This window comes from Manacus candei, unplaced genomic scaffold (assembly GCF_025592945.1).
Source record: "Manacus candei isolate 608988 ecotype Guabito, Panama unplaced genomic scaffold, ASM2559294v1 h1tg000017l, whole genome shotgun sequence".
NCBI classification, from domain to species: Eukaryota; Metazoa; Chordata; class Aves; order Passeriformes; family Pipridae; genus Manacus; species Manacus candei.
In genome coordinates this window covers 20,564,340-20,581,426 of record NW_026138065.1, presented here as the reverse complement: position 1 = coordinate 20,581,426, position 17,087 = coordinate 20,564,340, and the positions used below count along the sequence as shown (strand labels likewise).

General features: G+C 41.5%; 1 protein-coding gene across 1 annotated transcript; it reads right to left on the bottom strand.

Moving 5' to 3' along the window:
* Positions 1–1,343: 1,343 nt before the first annotated feature.
* On the bottom strand, positions 1,344–16,412 carry FLVCR1 (FLVCR heme transporter 1). The gene is made up of 10 exons (XM_051783952.1): positions 15,636–16,412; positions 12,245–12,389; positions 11,620–11,760; positions 11,241–11,308; positions 10,885–10,988; positions 9,606–9,716; positions 8,465–8,570; positions 8,134–8,245; positions 7,532–7,599; positions 1,344–6,131 (listed from the first exon to the last, which is right to left on the bottom strand). Exons 1-10 carry the CDS (start codon positions 16,284–16,286, stop codon positions 6,069–6,071), a joined length of 1,569 nt encoding a protein of 522 aa, XP_051639912.1. The 5' UTR covers positions 16,287–16,412; the 3' UTR covers positions 1,344–6,068.
* Positions 16,413–17,087: the final 675 nt, after the last annotated feature.

The following is a 17,087-nucleotide window of genomic DNA, read 5'->3' as shown; positions in this document are numbered from 1 at the left end:
CAAAAGAAATTTATTTAAGACAATAATAATTTTCTGGGGTTATTCCTTCCTAGCTGCAGGAATGTTTAAATTACAATGCTAAATGGAGATATTGCCTGCAGATTTCATAGAGGAACATGACCCTGTAGTCATGGTTGTAAAATGAAGAACCCATCTAAAAGTTCAACCCAGTGTTGAACTGGAAGTTAGCATTTTTATATAACAAAATATATAAAGCACCTGCAACCTCCTTCTGTGAAGAATCTCCTATACAAAAATAGCTGAGAGAGAATCCCAGTTTTGTGGAGAAGTGAGATTAAAAAACCCTAAACCATTTTCTTACACTGACTCTATTTTCTTTGAAGCAGGTTACTCAAACTTACCTGGTTCACAGCTGATGTGCTGGGCTAAATGTCTGAGAGTAAGTGATAGATCCCTTGCAGAGTGTTCACAAGGGTTCTGCTGTGCTCCCACCGAAGACAACCCTGGGTTTAGAAACAAAAGTTGTGCCATAACTGAAGATAATGTCTCACTCTATCCTCTCTAAGAAGTTAATCTACTCTCTCTCCCCAGATAATCTCTCTGCAACCAAGTGCTTTGTTAAAATAATATTTGCACTACCCTCAAGAAGCTGCCTTTGGATCGCTCTGCTTTAGGGGTTAACTTAAACTTCCTTTTCCTCACAGACCTTTTTCAAAGCAAAGGAGAAATCACTACGCTAGAGTGGAGCAACTCAGCTGTTGCTAATATTTAATTCCTTCCACGCCCTGAGAAAATTTCTCTGGATGCCAATACTCTTGTGTAGAATAAATCTATAAATCTACATACATGCACTCTGCATGTACATGTGCATGCATGTTTATTAATGACACAGTAAGTCATTAACTTTAAATTCCCCTACATTAAAAGGCAGCTTCTAAGGAAAAAAAAATGAATCATTTTTAGATCATCAGCTGTATCAGCAGCTATCAAAAATGCTAATCTTGGCTTCAATCAAGTTTTGCATTATACACTTTATTAGTTACATATAACAGTAAGTAATGATGCCATCCGCATATACACATACAGACAATATTGCAATCAGAGGATATTCCTAAAGAATTTTTAATTTTCTCTTGAAACAAAGAATGGTACAATAACAAACCCGAAATATTACAGCAAAAATATTTGTTATCTTCATGAGTAGAACAAAGACATGAGCAGTAAATAACATGGGTCTTACACAAAAATACATTTCTTTTAGGAATTTTTTTTGCTTAATTCATTCTAGTTCATGTATTAACACCACTTTGCCCTCTTTGCAGACTTCAGACTGAATGTGGTGCTGGGAGCAATCACATGGGGTACAATAACAGCTTGTGGTCCAAGAAACATTAGTAGCCTATAACACTTAAGAAGGTGGTACATCCATGTATTGAAAGACAGCAACTAAAAAGGGCACACATTCCCAATTACACAGGAAAACTAGTGAGTTCACAGAATGAAAAATGAAAACAATAACTGTTTACAGCTTAACCCAATTTCACTTGGTTGTAGATGCACAAGATAGTCCAAATAATTCTCAAAAAAAACCATTTTTTCATTAGGCAACATGGGCTGGCAGCTCTAATTACACACTCCAGTGATTGTCTCTGAAACAACAGACTGCCTTGAACAAAAGAGATGACTAAGAGGATGAAGTTAGGAAAGACCTATTAACCTGAATTGTTTCACATTAATTCTTCCTACTTCTTCCCTTGTTCTTTCTTCCTTGTAAAACACAGACATTCAGCAACAGAAAGAGATGTTATTAAAGACAAGCACCCATCTACAAAATACTTGCTCTGAAGGACTTATCTCAGTCCTAAGCTTAAGAAAGCTCCTGACTGCAGCAATTCCAGACTATGCCTTACAGATCTGATATTTTCACACCCAGGCAACAGAAATGAGGGGTTTAAGGCCATGTTAGGAATGCTAAATAAAAATGGGTCAATGTTTGCTGGATCTCTCCCACTTAGGTTATCAAAAGTTTGACACGGTCTGGAAGAAATGCAAAGATAAGAGCTATTTTTAAGGCTAATCTCTGAGTCTTGTAGCTGAAGGTTATCAATTGCACACCCTGGTGGGCCCCTGGGAACCTGGGGGCAGTCCCCTTGCTTACGTTCCATTACATAAGTTCTCTTTCATCCTCTAGAGCTCTCTCGAAACACTTAAAAGAAAAGCAAATTGAAAAGCAAAAACTGATGCACGGGATTGGAATGCTTCTCCTCACTTGGTTTCTCACGCCATCCTCTTGTAGTTGACATGTTATTCCATTCATGATACAATTACCTCTTTAAACCGTTATGATTTTTAGCACCCACCTCTACTCTTACTGGACAGCTGAGCCAGGATCTCAAGGCTAAGAGAGTCAGAAACCCTATTTCCAGTGCCAGATGGATGTGGAATTTCCAGGCTGAGAAAGTTGGAGCTGCTCAGCCTGGAGAAGAGAAGGCTGCATGGAGACCTCATAGCAACCTTCCAGTATCTGAAAGGGGTCCTATATAGGGAAGCAGGAAAGGGATCCTTTGTCAGGAACTGTCAGGAAGAAATTTTTTACTCTGAGGGTGGTTAGACACTGGAACAGGTTGCCCAGGGAGACTGTGGATGCTCCAAGACTGGCAGTGTTCAAAGACAAATTGGACAAGACCTCGAGCAACCTGGTCTAGTGGGAGGTGTCCCTGCCCATGGCAAGCAGGGTTGGAACTAGATGATCTTTAAAGTCCATTCCAACCCCTTAACATTCTATGATTCTATGTTTGATTGAGTGGAAAGCAAAAAACACAAAGCCTCAACTACCCCAAATTTGTTTCTGCCGTGAGCTAGAACCTCAGTTTCTTGACAGATGATAAGATTATTGCATAAAATACTGGTTTGCTCTTTATTTGTTCTTTATTTTGCTGCTGAGCCTTTTATTTAAATACTTTATCACTGCCTGGAAATAGCTCCCAGGTTTCCAACTTTCAAGCTCTTTTTAAATCCAGGATATAATTAAGCCTTTATTATTAGAAATATTTTCTTTTCAGGGACCCAACAGGGTTTCCAGCATGCCAAAATCTTGTTTGAACCTTTTCAGAGGGTAGCCAAGTAATTTGGCAGGAGATAAAAACACAGGGAACCAAAACTAGAATATTTTTTCAACAATCAGCTGAACATAACTAAAGAAACTGGAAACTAGTAGTGAAGAAAGGAATTAAAAATAAATTTTAAGAAAGAAAAAGGCTCCATCTTTGAATTTGGACAGTGTTTATCGGAGAGGTTAGCAAACATTCTGGATACTGCCAAAGACTTTCTACTGGATATTTGAAAACAATTCCCCAAAACTGCAAAAATATTATCTTGTTAGGATTTTGCAACAGCAAAAGTCAAAGCAACCAGGGGCCATGAACATAAATATTTTCTGAATCTGTATCTTGCCGAAGAACACAAATATATTTTGGCACACATTATTATAAATTTTCCAGAGGAAAAGCCACCCACATATATCAGAAGGGAGAAACTTTCACTTTTCTCACTCAGGCTGAAAATGTGTACATCCCTTGATGGGGCAGTTTATACCACTGCAAGTCATTAAATGTAAAGAACTGACATAATGAAAGCATCTCTACTTCCACTCCTATACTCTTGCCTGCCATTTCAGTATCCGTGATTTACTTTTCCTATATTCAGCTACCTCAGTAGCAGACTATTCTTGAGCTCACCTCTCTAGGACCAGCAAGGCCTGCTAGCACTTGACCTGGCAAAGACACATGGACCCTATTTGGCAAGTGTTCCAAGCATGCTTAGCTTACTCCGATAGGTCTTTCCATACAAAATGTTTAAATCAAGATCATCAAGTTTAGAGGCTAAGTTTAGAAACATAAGTTTTCAGGATCCTTTTCATACAAAAGGATTCTCTAAGTCTACAGTGAAACAAGGAAAAGAAAAGCATCTCACGATACTTATTGTACTGAAAGGCTATCTTGGAGTTTGGTGTGGTTTAACCGCAGCAGCCAAGCCCCACACAGCCACCCGCTCACTCCCCCACCAGCAGGACAGGGGAGAGAATCAGGAGGGTAAAAGCTGGAAAACTCATGGGTTGAGACAAAGACAGTTTAATAGGGAAAGCAAAAGCCATGCACACAAGCAAAGGAAAACAAGGAATTAATTAACTGCTTCCCACAGGCAGATGTTCAGCCATTCCCAGGAAAGCAGGTCCTTGTCACATGTAACAGTGACTTGGGAAGACAAATGTCACCACCCCAAACATGCCCCCACTTCCTCCTTCTTCCCCACACTTTATATACTGAGTATGGTGTCATAGGGTCTGGAATATCCCTTTGGTCAGTTTGAGTAACCTGTCATGGCTGTGTCTCCTCCCACACACTCATGCATTCCCAACTTCCTTGCCAGTGTGGCAGTACAAAAAGCAGAAAAGGCCTTGGCTCTGTGCAAGCCCTGCTCAGCAATAACAAAAACATCTCTATACTATCAACCCTGTGTTCAGCACAAATCCAAAACACGGCCCCATAACTAGCCACTGTGAAGAAAATTAACTCTACCCCCGTCGAAACCAGCACAGAGTTAAATAGTTCCCCATACTCAACTGTAACAATCCATGGAAAACTTCGAGTAGGATTCTATTCTACCTTCTGGATGGCACTACATCTGTGGGAATTTAAAGAGACAGCATCATTGATGGCACTGAATCTGCAGGCTCAGCTTACAAACTGCTAAAACTTAAATGTTTGCAAAAAGTCCGCTAGCTCAGGTCTGACTCTTCCAGTAATAGTAGGACCTCAGTATTATTGTAGTGCTATCAGTTCTGTAGGTGTGTAGGTAAAGCACAAGGTAAAGGAGAAACTTTTCAGAAGCCCTACAGTGAGAAACCCACATCCCAAATTCAGATAAATGTGATCACAAAGTGAATGTTAACAGTCTGCTCATTTTGTAGCTAAGATGTATGTATAAAAGCAAATAGTTGATCAGACAAAGTGAAAATATCACTGTTTTCATTTCAGTCATCCTTACAGCTTTTAACAAACTGCAAAAGACATGATTTAAGTTATACAAGCACAAAAATTTCACGAGACAAGTGATACAATTCATAACAAAGAAAAATAAATGCAAAAAAGGATAGAAAACATTTTCTGATATTCCACATATATTCAGAGAAAGTTTAACAGACAAAATGGAATTTCTTCAGCAGCACTGATTAAACTCAAGATGAGGCAAAGATCTTTACAAAGTAAAGGCACCAGCTCTTTGTAAACACGTACTCTTCTCGCTTTAACTGAGAAAGCACTCAAAATATTCCATGGAGGAAACCTATGTGGTAGTGTTCCTTATTGCCTGTACTTCACAACAGAGATATCAAAGGCCTTTCTCCTCCGTTTCACTATATTTAATATGAAATGTTTTTTCTTCAATTTATCTAGTGGGAAACTCTTTAAACCTCCCCAAAAATGTTACAATGAACGTATGAGACAGTGTTCTCTCTTATCTCTGCCTTCTGATACCTATCAAGAAGTTTCAAGGCAAAAGAAATGTCAGATGCCAGTATGAAACATACACGTCATCTCTCGTTTTCAGTATTGTGCTATCAGTTTCCCAGAAGGAATCATTGGCTTGTATTAAAATACAGATACATTTAAAATAAAAAAGGAACTCGTGAACATCCTCCTGCTGTGCAGCTCCCTACTCTTTGACTTTTCAAACGCACCAGCAAAGACTGAGCAAGAAGAGAAGATTACATACTTCCAATCGTGACAATTGTACTTCAGGATTCCAGATTTTTTCAAGTATGCATCCTGAACATACATGTCTCCCTAGTGTGGAGAGTGTTCACACAGTTCTTTACTAGTGAAACTGCAAAACTTGAAAACCATTAAAATAAATATTCCATACAAAGATGAATTGTTTGCATCGTGGGCAAAATGAACTGAGCATCTTCATAGCTTCCACCACACATCTACCACCAATATCAACAAACACATTTTACTACTCATACACACAAATCCAGTGATTATACTAGTTCATATTGTTCCATATCCAACCAAACTTGTGCGTTTCTAAGTCACCTTCCTTCAGCTTTATAAAGTTGATTGAATTTTTAACGTAGTGCTTTCAGATTCTACAGGACTGTCAACTGGTACCTGGGGAGAGATAAAAAAAAAACAAAAACACACAAACATAACAGGAATTAGGCTGTTATGCAGCAGAACTATTCCCAACCTCAGTATTCTTAGTTAATTGTTAAGTTAGACTCTAGTAGTATATCTAGTCAATTAGATCAATTAAGCAATTATAGAAAGACCTATTTTCCCTTCTCTCTCTCCCCTAAAAAAAAAAAAACAAAAAAAAAACCAAACCCAAACAAAAAAACCCTTAGAATTTAGTTTCTTAGTATAAATTTTATGGATTTATAGCATATAGATGTTTGGCACATATGGATTAACTTCCAGTTTTTTTCTCCATTACATTTAAACACTGTAGAATCTTGATGATCAAGGCTTGGTATCAAAGTGCTATTGTACATTACTAACACAGACAGTTTTTAATTATTTATGGTAATACCAGGGCAAAGACTCCAACTTTTCTTATATCTTGGCTAATACAAATGAAGTTGTGTGACAACCTAGGCTAATTAGGAAGGTGATAACAGAAATCAGACGAGTCATGGGCCACTGCCTTTAAGCAGCATATAAGCCCCAAGACAGCCCCAGCTCAGGCCTACAGGATGCCACACTTTGCACACACAGCTGCACAGGTTTCAGGTTCAAGTTAGCTCATACAGCACCAGTTTGGAAGTTTCTGAACCTCCTGCAGACACTAACTGCGTGCAGTTGATCACAGATGATCAAAAGCTGCTGTACATGTAAGACACCTACACATAAAAAGAAGTATGACAGAGGATCTTGCAATATCTGACTCTAAAAAGTTGTCTCATGTTTTGATCCACTGAAAAAAGTTTTTGGTGAGAACTTTATTTCTACTAGTAACTGTGGTAATTTGGAAAAGTTGCTGAAACATGGTCTTGGAACCTCATGAACAGCAGAAAGGGCTATGCTCACTCTTCATTTAAATTGAGAGGGTGCTTAGCATAAGAACAACCCAGCTCTTTATGCAGCACAGTACAGAAACTGCAGCATGGCTTTTATTCAGCAGACTGACTTCACTTGAAGGGACTGCAGATATTTTAAATAAAATGCGTAGTCTATAGGATGGCCTCATAACTCAATACACAAAAAGGTTTCACAATTTACAATGGCACCTGCAAATATGAAAAAGCAAGATTCAAGCAATAAAATCAAATATTAATATTAGCCACTTAAAATTCAGGAAAATCTGGGAGCAGAAGGTACTTTAGGGGTTTTTCATGGGAGCTAAGGGAAAAAACAGATATCTGAGGGCAGCATCCCATGTGGCTCTGTTGTTCCAAAACAGCATGGAAACAGTCATAAGATTTTGTATTTACTCTTTTGCAGTTAATATTGTTATGCCAATAGAAGCCAAGCATTCAAGTAGGTAATACAATCACAGAGTCACCACTTACAGCTTTAACATCCAAATTCATAATCCCTGAATTCACATTGTGTCTTCGCAAATCTGATTTTATTAAGGCTGAAACAAAAAAAAAACGAAAAAAGAAAGCTGGTTCACAACTTAGCAATGACATGCATGTCAAGGGAAATGATTGCACAGTGCAAGGACATGAAAGCTGTTTTCAGCACATTTTCAAAATACCTGTATTCACTCTTTTGCGATTGGAACTCATTGCCCATTTGAACTTGCTCCCCACAAAGCATACAAAGCAGAAAATGACAATAAAAGCCTTTAAAGCACAAGTACTTAAAGCAAAGCTTGATAGTTTTAGCACTTTCAGCACATTTGGAAGTATCAACATGCGTAAGTCACTGGTACAGTTCTGGAACACATCAGCAGTTTCTTGCATTTGGAAAACTGCAAACTGCCTCCATTTATGCATTTCTTTCCATTTACCATCCTACTCAGGAGACAGATATCTATGTCTCAAATTCAAGGCATGACCCAAGAAATGGATGCCAAATGGCTGTTGCTATATTAGCAACATCATCCTTAAAACCTCCACATTTTTACATTAAAGAGTAAACATTAATTGTATTTCTAATTAATTACCTGTTAAGATAATGCCCACAAAAATCCAAGCACAAAGAAAGAGGTTTCCTGCACGAGGACTGTAGTCTGTTGTGAGTTTTCCTTGAACAAGTGTAAAGAGAATTCCAAATATCTACAAACAAACAAGTCAGTTCGTCAGGATCACACAGAAAAACGTCATCACTTTACCTTTAAAAGTTTCAGGTCACATCTTATAGAAACCAAATTACAAAAAACAAGGGCTACAGCAACACAACAGAAACTTAGTAGCCAAGTCTAAGAAAGCCTTCCTAGACCTGAACATAGTGGTCTCCCCAAAATTACTTTGCTTGAAGAAATAAAATGATACAACCTGTGCTGATGCATTAAGGAGACCTGAGGAAGTGCCTTCAGACTCTGGGTATGTAATTTCCACAGCAAATTCAAACCCAAGTGGAAGATAGCCAGTCATGAAGAACCTGTTGAAGAGGAGAGTAAAAGGATGGCAGGTGTGGCCTTCATCTATTACTACAGCTAAGAAAATCTAACATACACATTGGGTATGAGGAACTAGCTGGTACTCTGAACTGTCATGTTTTCATGACAACATAATTCAATAATTCTTTTGTTTCCTTCATTCCCTCAACAACATCCAAGAATTTTAGCCAATCCTCTCTCTCTCTTTAGGACAAAGATGTTTTAACATATTTGTCCTATTTCCCATAACCACCTGCATTCCACTCCATACATACAAAACAACCTTTTCTGACCAGTCCACAAGCCACTCCATAACTGAAGCCAATTCCTTTCAAATGAAAGACATACAGAATCATCATCATTTGATCAGCACAGATATCCATGCTGAAGGACAAAGAGAGACTATCAGTAGGGAGTGAGGCTGTACACTGGAACATCTGCTAGAAGCTGCTATGGAATAAGCTGAGGGGACTGACAGATGACAGGAAGAGAAGGGGCTTAATGCAGTTGAGTTGTCTCAAGACATTTCTGGCTTTACCTGGTCTGCTGTGTCAAAATACAGCACCATTCCCTCAGCACCTTTTGAGGGTTTTAGACCATGTATCTATGATGAGAGCTCATGCTCTTCTGAGTGATCAAAGTAACCAGCATGTTGCTTGGGCTATCAAAGTAGAGATTAATCAAAATGCAAAGAAGCCAGTCTTTCTAGATTTGCTCATATTCTAATCACTTCTCCACTGGTCAGCAGGAAGCTGCAACTTTACTGCAGACAGCTTTTTGAATTGCAGCCAAATGAACTGACCGTATAGAGACTTAGGTCCATAAAAATGTTAAATGAAATTTACTGAAAAGTGAGTTACTTTAGATTTATTCTGATTTAACGGAAGGTGAAATCCTAGTAAACCCTACCTGTACTGTGAGCTATAGGCGTAGGTTGAGACCATGGTGACAGAATACACAGTAGAATCATCTAATTAAAACAGTTAAATACTGTTTCTGAACAAAAGTAAGTCTTCTAATGCTCTTTAATTGCTCACCCAAGTACTCCTCCAGTCACGAACACTACTATAAGGTATCCGAGGTCCAGGGTGAAGGTAAATACCAACATCCCAATGAAAGAGAGAATGTAAACAATCAAAGTAGTTTGCCTGCAACCCAACCAAAAAAAAAAGTTAACATTCTTAACAGAAGGTCATAGCACATTACTGAAGCGTGGAAGAGCAACATAAACATTACTGACTCTCTAACAACAGACATTCCAAAGCTATAAAATTTGCTTCATCCAATTCTGACTCAAACATAGCATGCAATGAGAATATACTCCTTCCTGACCTCTTCAGTGCCTTGGTTATATGGCTGCTTCACTCAAGGCTCAAGACACTCAGTACTCAGACTCTCAGAGTGGACAATCACAGCAGATACTACTACCTCAAGACTATTTTAAGTTCTCTGCTATGTTGTACCTCTCAACCATTCTGCAGTGCTGCCCTTTACATGACACATCAACACAGGAGCAGCCAAATTGAACACTCTTAACAATAAAAGTCAGCCCACTAAGAGGCAAGTCAAACAAATCTCATTATAATGTTCTATTTATTTTAAATCTGGAATAAGGGGTGTCATCCAAATTCTTAAAGCACATATTTATAAGCCAAAACACATGCAGAAACAAAGCCAATCTACAGCATTAACATCCATTAGGTTTCTAGAGCTCTTGCACATAATGTGCTATGAGTCACAGGGGAGAACTACTCCATCACAAACAGTGCTCCAGGCCAGTGCTTGCTGCTGGGGGCCTTGAGTGTTGCACCTGGGAGCTCCTAGCCTCCTAGCTGAACAGAGTTCAGCTCCATGGTCACCTCCTGAATTAAAGCTGATGTTATGCTTACTAATGGGACCAGGAGCAGTATAAAAAAATTGAGAATCCATCACCTGTCCATCTTGCAAAACAATGCAGAGTAGGCTTTAAGCCTTTATGCTTTCCTAGGAGAAGAAGCCCCCTGGGCCACCTGGCCATTGTATGTAGGACTTACAGTGCTTTCCTCGTTAGCCTTATACTCCTGAAGAGACAGGGGTAGATGGAAAACCCCTTTGCATCTTTGCATTCCTCTCCCTCATTTCTTTTGGCCAAGAACCAATAAGAGCCTCAAGTTTTCACTGTAGCCTCAGAAACTTGCGTCCATCAAGGCCACTAAAAGATCAGGGATGAACTGCATTTTATCATCAGTTCATTTCAGCCCTTACATTGCAGTATTTTTCGAATGCAATTGCAACACTCTCCTACCCCTGACCCCAGACATGCCTACCCACACTTACTTGTATGTTTTAGTGTAATCCAGCCACAAACCACAAATAATCGAACCCACCATTCCTGCCACCACCAGTGTCAAGCCAATTCTCCCAGCGTTCACTTCTTCTCCCTTTCAACAAATATTTATATGGTGCTCATTAATAACTTGCTTCCACTCAGAGTCAAGTTCAGACCTCATGGCAGTCAAAAGTGCAAACAAACATTTCTATGACTCCCATAGCAGTATGGTACAAGAAACTGTAGAGATGTATAAAGGACACCAAACATCTGAGCACACATAGCACCTACATAATAACAAACATCACCTCTGCAAATGTACAGTGAAAAAAACAAAAAGACAAAGAAGATATGAGAAACTTACCTCATAATGAGTTACTATCATCTGGTTTAATAACGTGGAGACAGAATAAAATGTCCCAGTCATAATACCTGCAGTACCAAAATAAATACTTCAGTCATTCCAGGGGTAGCCAAGCAGATCTGCTACCCTAAAGAAATATTCTTCTGACATTTAAGACCCATCATCAGAGGCAAAACCTTTTATTTGTCAGGTGAAATCTCTTCGCTGGACCTATAAATGGTATTTTGCATCCTGCAAGATTTCCAGAACCGGCAGCTGAATAAATAAAAGTTTGATACTCCCTCCCCTGTAAAAAACCACCATCACAATTAAAACTCAGTGTGCTTTCAGCACACATTTGAACTGTTCTGCCAGACTACAGCCGGGCAGCATCACTTACCATAACTGATCAGCAAAAGTAGAAATGGAGTATTTTTGAACAAGTTAGTAATGGACTGCTTGTAGGAATAATCCTCAGGAGGTTTGGTTTGCAGGACTGCTTGAGAGTGACTAGGAGGATATTTGGGCTTTTCTTCAAACACTAGGGAAAAAGAAGAAAAAACAATTTGGATTTATCTTTACCAAACTAATGTGGGGGTTTTTTTGGTTTTTGTTTTTTAAGTGTTTCAGCGCAATGATTTTCAGAAGACTGGCCTGTGATTCTAAGACTTCCATAAAAAAATATTCTAGATTTTGTCATTAAAGGATCAAGTCACAGCCACAAGTCACATCTGATTGCTACCAACAATCTGAACTTTTAGATTAACAGAGGGAATTCACATTGTATCATAATGTCCTTGTAGCAAAAAAAATAAGAGAACTAAATATTCTGAAAGACGTCACCCCATGTGAAGCACGACATACAGTGAAGTGGTAGTTGCTTAACTCTGGCACAACAGGTGAGTGTACACAAATAAACTGGAGAAAATGTAACCTCAAATACTTTGAACAGTCACATGCTTTAAGTGAGATGTTGTTAACACTCCCTATGGTCAGCATTTAAATTCCAGGAATGAAACACTTACCAACTCCTGTTAAGAAGAACAAAAGTGTGGACACTATTGCTGTTCCATAGAACATGATGCTGATGTTATGTGCCATAAGATCAATATCATTAGGTGTATTTGGAACCAGAACAGGTGGCAATAAAAACCCAATTGCAGTGCCAAGCTGTAAAGCAAGAAAACCAAAAATAATTTTTATGTTCATAGGGAAATTAACAGAAGTGAAAAGTCTTACCAGGTAGAATTTAGAATTTTTATCATAATACGTATTAATAAAACTATCAAGGTAAAGTGTTCCTTTGGTATCATACTTCTGAGCCATTTTCTCTTGGTGATGTTTTACAATCCGAGCCTCCATAACTCAGGTTTTAACCTTTTCATTTCTAAATTAGATTCCAATACTACACCTCGTGTATATCTATACTACACCTGGCACATATCTAAGAATCTTTCACAGAAAAACATTGTGCATGCACATAAATTTGTATCAGTCATCCTGTAACTGAAGGGCTGGAGTTGACAGAAGACTCAAGCTACTTTTGTAGAAATGCTCTTCTCCATTTGATGTCACATGTATTAAAGAGACAAAAAAACAAGGACTGAAATTTTGGGTATATATATAAAGCATTTTAAAACATGAAGAAACAACCGTCTTGGACTACTCTCCAATTTCTCTCTTCTGCTCCTCCAAAACTAAACTGCTTTTTAAAGTGCTAGAACATTTATTTTGTAATTAAAGAACCTGCATCTATTTTAGGTAAAATAAAACAAAAAAAAAGACTGTTGGAGTAGTAGGTCTAACACTTAGAAAGTACATTTAAGGTGTGCCACAGTGCTTACAAAGCATCCTTCATGCATATCCTGATGTGTGGTTTGCTACCTTTTTTTTCCCCCACAGACCATCAGATTTACACAGTATCCAGTGGTCACATAAAGACTGTGTCTCTTTTTGTCCTCACCCTTCAGTATATAACTCTACAAACATGAGCGCAGTACACAGTTACTTTTTTTTCCTCAAGGTATGTTTTTTTCTCCCCCAGTAGGAGCCAATACAGCACCCACAATATTCCAGCAAAGTGGAGTGATGCCATTTTTCACCATTTACATCTAGAGAGGTTAAGGCCAGAAGGATCAAGCATTCCAATGACTTTGGTGTGCCTTGCTTAAGATGCTAAATTGAGGCAATCTGGCACTCCTAACAACCCTTGGCAGGTACATCACTGCATTCCCAGTGATTTGCGCTGAACTGCAAATGATCAGCATCTAAAGAGGTAATGGGTACAATCTGATTTTTCATAACTACCCTGTCCCTCCCCTGCCTGCAGTCCCAGCCCTGTTTGCTGCAGCTCTGAAGTTACAAAAAGTTTCTGATAAGAAATCGCATGACCAACAGCACAGTGGATTATAGCAAAATGTTCTGTTACATAGTTCGCCTTGTGCAATTAAATAAATACACTGAGACCCTAACAGAATGTGTATAAAGAAGTGAACTGCGGTAGAATATACAGGTAACATTACTTCTAATTTCTGATTTGCCATCTCACTCTTTCAATCTAGCTTTTGAGGGTTTGGGCGGGGAGGGGGGGAATTTTTAGTTTGGTTTTGGAGTTTGTTTTTTAAGAAAGCAAAAACTGAGAAGAGAGAAATTTCCATGTTTGACACCATATCAGATTTCATGCGTCACAAGCAGGACCAGGATCTTCAGACCTCTGTAGCACAGAGCTCTGAGGTAGCAGAGTGTGACACAGCTGCAGAATAAGCCACTGTCCTCTGCACAGGACTGCTGGAGGGAGACGAAACACACCTTGTCAGTGCATTTCACAGGTTTTTCCCTGGCAGAGGACCAGTAAGCACTTCAGCACACTGAGATCAGTTCTACCTTCTGGAGGGGAATATGCCCCAGAAATAACTATGACTTATTTTGTTCACATTCTCTTCCTGTTTCCCTCATCCATCTTTCTCGTGGTTCCTATGCACACAATCCCACCTCTCCTACTCCTGTCCTGCACCACTTTGACCCCCTCATCTCAGCATCCAAACAAAGCATCAGTTTCAGACTTCAAGTTGGATCCTTGGCACTGTACTGCAGAACTAAAAACCCAGTAACTTCTTGGTACTTGAGAGGACTGGTGCATGTTTGGAAGAGTGGAAATTTAGCTGCCAAAGAAACCTTTAACTTGATTCCAGGATGTAGATCCAAAATTTTTGCTCAACTGCTGAAACAACCAACAACGCCTGAAATCTTCAGTCCAAAGTGAATAGTTGACTTGTACACTGAAAGACCTGAATGCAAAAAACCATTGTTTTGAAAAAACTGCAAACAGACAGGTATAAGCTAATGAGCAACCCTAACCATAAATACGTAACATTAATGAACTGCGGTAGAATATACAGACAACATTACTTCTAATTTCTGATTTGCCATCTCACTCTTTCAATCCAGCTTTTGAGGGTTTGGGCGGGGGGGGGGGGGAATTTTTAGTTTGGTTTTGGAGTTTGTTTTTTAAGAAAGCAAAAACTGAGAAGAGAGAAATTTCCTTGTACATTAAAGGTACCGTTGTAATAATCCAAAGTGGCACAAGCATAAAATCATTAGACTCACATGAGAAAAAAGAAATCCCCCACTACCTTAATCAAACTCTACCTAGGACCTCAGCCTGCACCAGTGACGCTGATTGGAATCTTAGCAATATTTTGCCACCAAAAAAAAAAAAAAAAAAAAAAAGCAGGGACAGTGGCACAGTGTGAGAACAAGGCTATAGGAGGAAAAAAACCAAGTATCATACCTGCACCTGTGCTTTTAGATGCACCTGTTCCAGCTCTCTGAAACTGGCCAGGACCAGGGAGCTTGAGGAAATCCAGGACTCAGTTATCAGCTCCCCACAGTGATGTGAACTATCACAGCGTAACAGAAAACTTCACGAGCCACCAGGGTATTGACTACTGGCACCTGGCAATTAGAGGCCATATTTTAAAAAGCAGAAACTAATATATGTTGGCGCTGGGGCTCTTCATGAAAGTTCACATACTTCACACCCCTCCAACCGGGGGTGGATTCAGTCATATGAATCCAAATGTCAAAATGCAAGAGGAAGAGAAAGTGGAATAAGACCACTTCTGAAAAGGGTCTTGACTGGTGTACTCCCGGCAGCTGATGTGGAAGCGTGTGAGCTGCTACACGCTGCCACACGGCCGGGGTCCGGCACAGCGAGGCTGGCCGGGCAGGGCAGGGCGCGGCGCAGCATCACAGCACACTTGTCCCCACTCCCTCGTCTTTCCACTCTCCAATGTCGCCCCATAACCGCTTCCTGGAGAATACCTTTTCCCACTTAAGCACCTTATTTTTAACTCAATGCCAAACTCCAAGGAAGCCCACTTCTCGAAAGCCGCCCTTGCTCCCCACCGCCCCTACCTGGTTGCCCAGCACAGCCACGGCGCAGGCGGTGGAGACCTCGGTGGGGCCGAACCAGACGGAGGCGATGCGCGACGGCAGCCCCAGGATGAAGACCTGGGCGATGGCACAGACGGCCTGTGCGGCCAGGGTGAGGGGGTAGCGCTGGGGGGCCAGGCTGCCGCACTTGAGCCAGGCGCCCAGCGCGTTGAGCCCCGAGCCCAGGAGGGCGGTGAGACGCAGACCTCGGGCATCCAGCAGCCAGGTGGCCGGCAGGATCAGCGGCACGTAGGCCACCATGTAGACCATGGAGAGCCAGTCGATCTGCGTGAACGAGACGCCATAGAAGACGGCGAAGACGTTGCTGAGGATGCTGTACTGGATCCACTGGAAGGCGTTGACCAGCGAGTAGCAGCTGAAGACGGCCAGAACCACCAGCCGCCGCCGCGACAGGCGCGTCTCCACCCGCCCGCCGCCCGTCGGCAGCATCGCCTCGGCCGCTGCCGGGGCTGCGGGCTGCTCCTCGCCGCCCGCCGGGGCCGCCCGCCCGCCGTCCGCCGCCTCCTTGCCGGGCAGGAAGCCATTGCAGCGCGGCAGCGGGGGCGCGGCGGTGGCTGCCGGCATCTCCCCGCTCTCCCCCTCCGCCTCCTCCTCGCCGCCGTCCTCCACCATCTCGGCCGTCTCCCCACCCAGCTTCCCCGGGAGCGGCGGCGGCGGCGGCGGGCGCAGTCCGGCTCTGCCGGCCAAGGTCACCTGGCTCCGAGTCCGCTCCGCTGCCGAGCCCACGCCGCCGGCGCCGCCGCCCCGCCCCGGGGCCGGGCCCCGCAGCTCGGCAGGGCGGGCGGGGCGGGGGGCGGCCCCGAGCACGGGCGGGTTTCGCCGGGCGGGGCGGCACTGCTGTGGCAGAGGTGATCTTAAAAAGCTAGTACTGCAGCCCTGCTTGCTGGGAGGCTGTCGGGAGTGTGGATGTATGTATATACATCTGTATATCTCTCTCTATATATGTCTACATATATAGGCACACATGTATATACACATCTATATATATATACATATATACATAGAGGTATTTATTTTGTTCACACCTCTGCTCCCATTTTCTTGATCCATCTTTCTCACGGCTCCTATTCACACAATCCCTGCACTCCTGCTCCTGTCCTGCACCACTTCAACCCCAACATCTCAACATCCAAGTGATGTGTGTACATATAGATATATATATATGTACACGCACACACTTCTTTCAGTCTTTTAAGCTGAACTTGGAAGGGTTGTCCCCATGGGTGACCGAGAATCATAGGGAGATGGCAGCGGTGTAAATAATCCCCATGACATCCTCAAGGAACAAGCAACATCACTTCCTTCCTGTAACCATTTTGGTGTCTGGTGTGCCTGACCCAGGTCAGGCTGGGTGATCACAGACCAGTGCTTTGTGGCTCGTTCCTTGCTCCTCTTCCTTGGCACAGGTCAGGT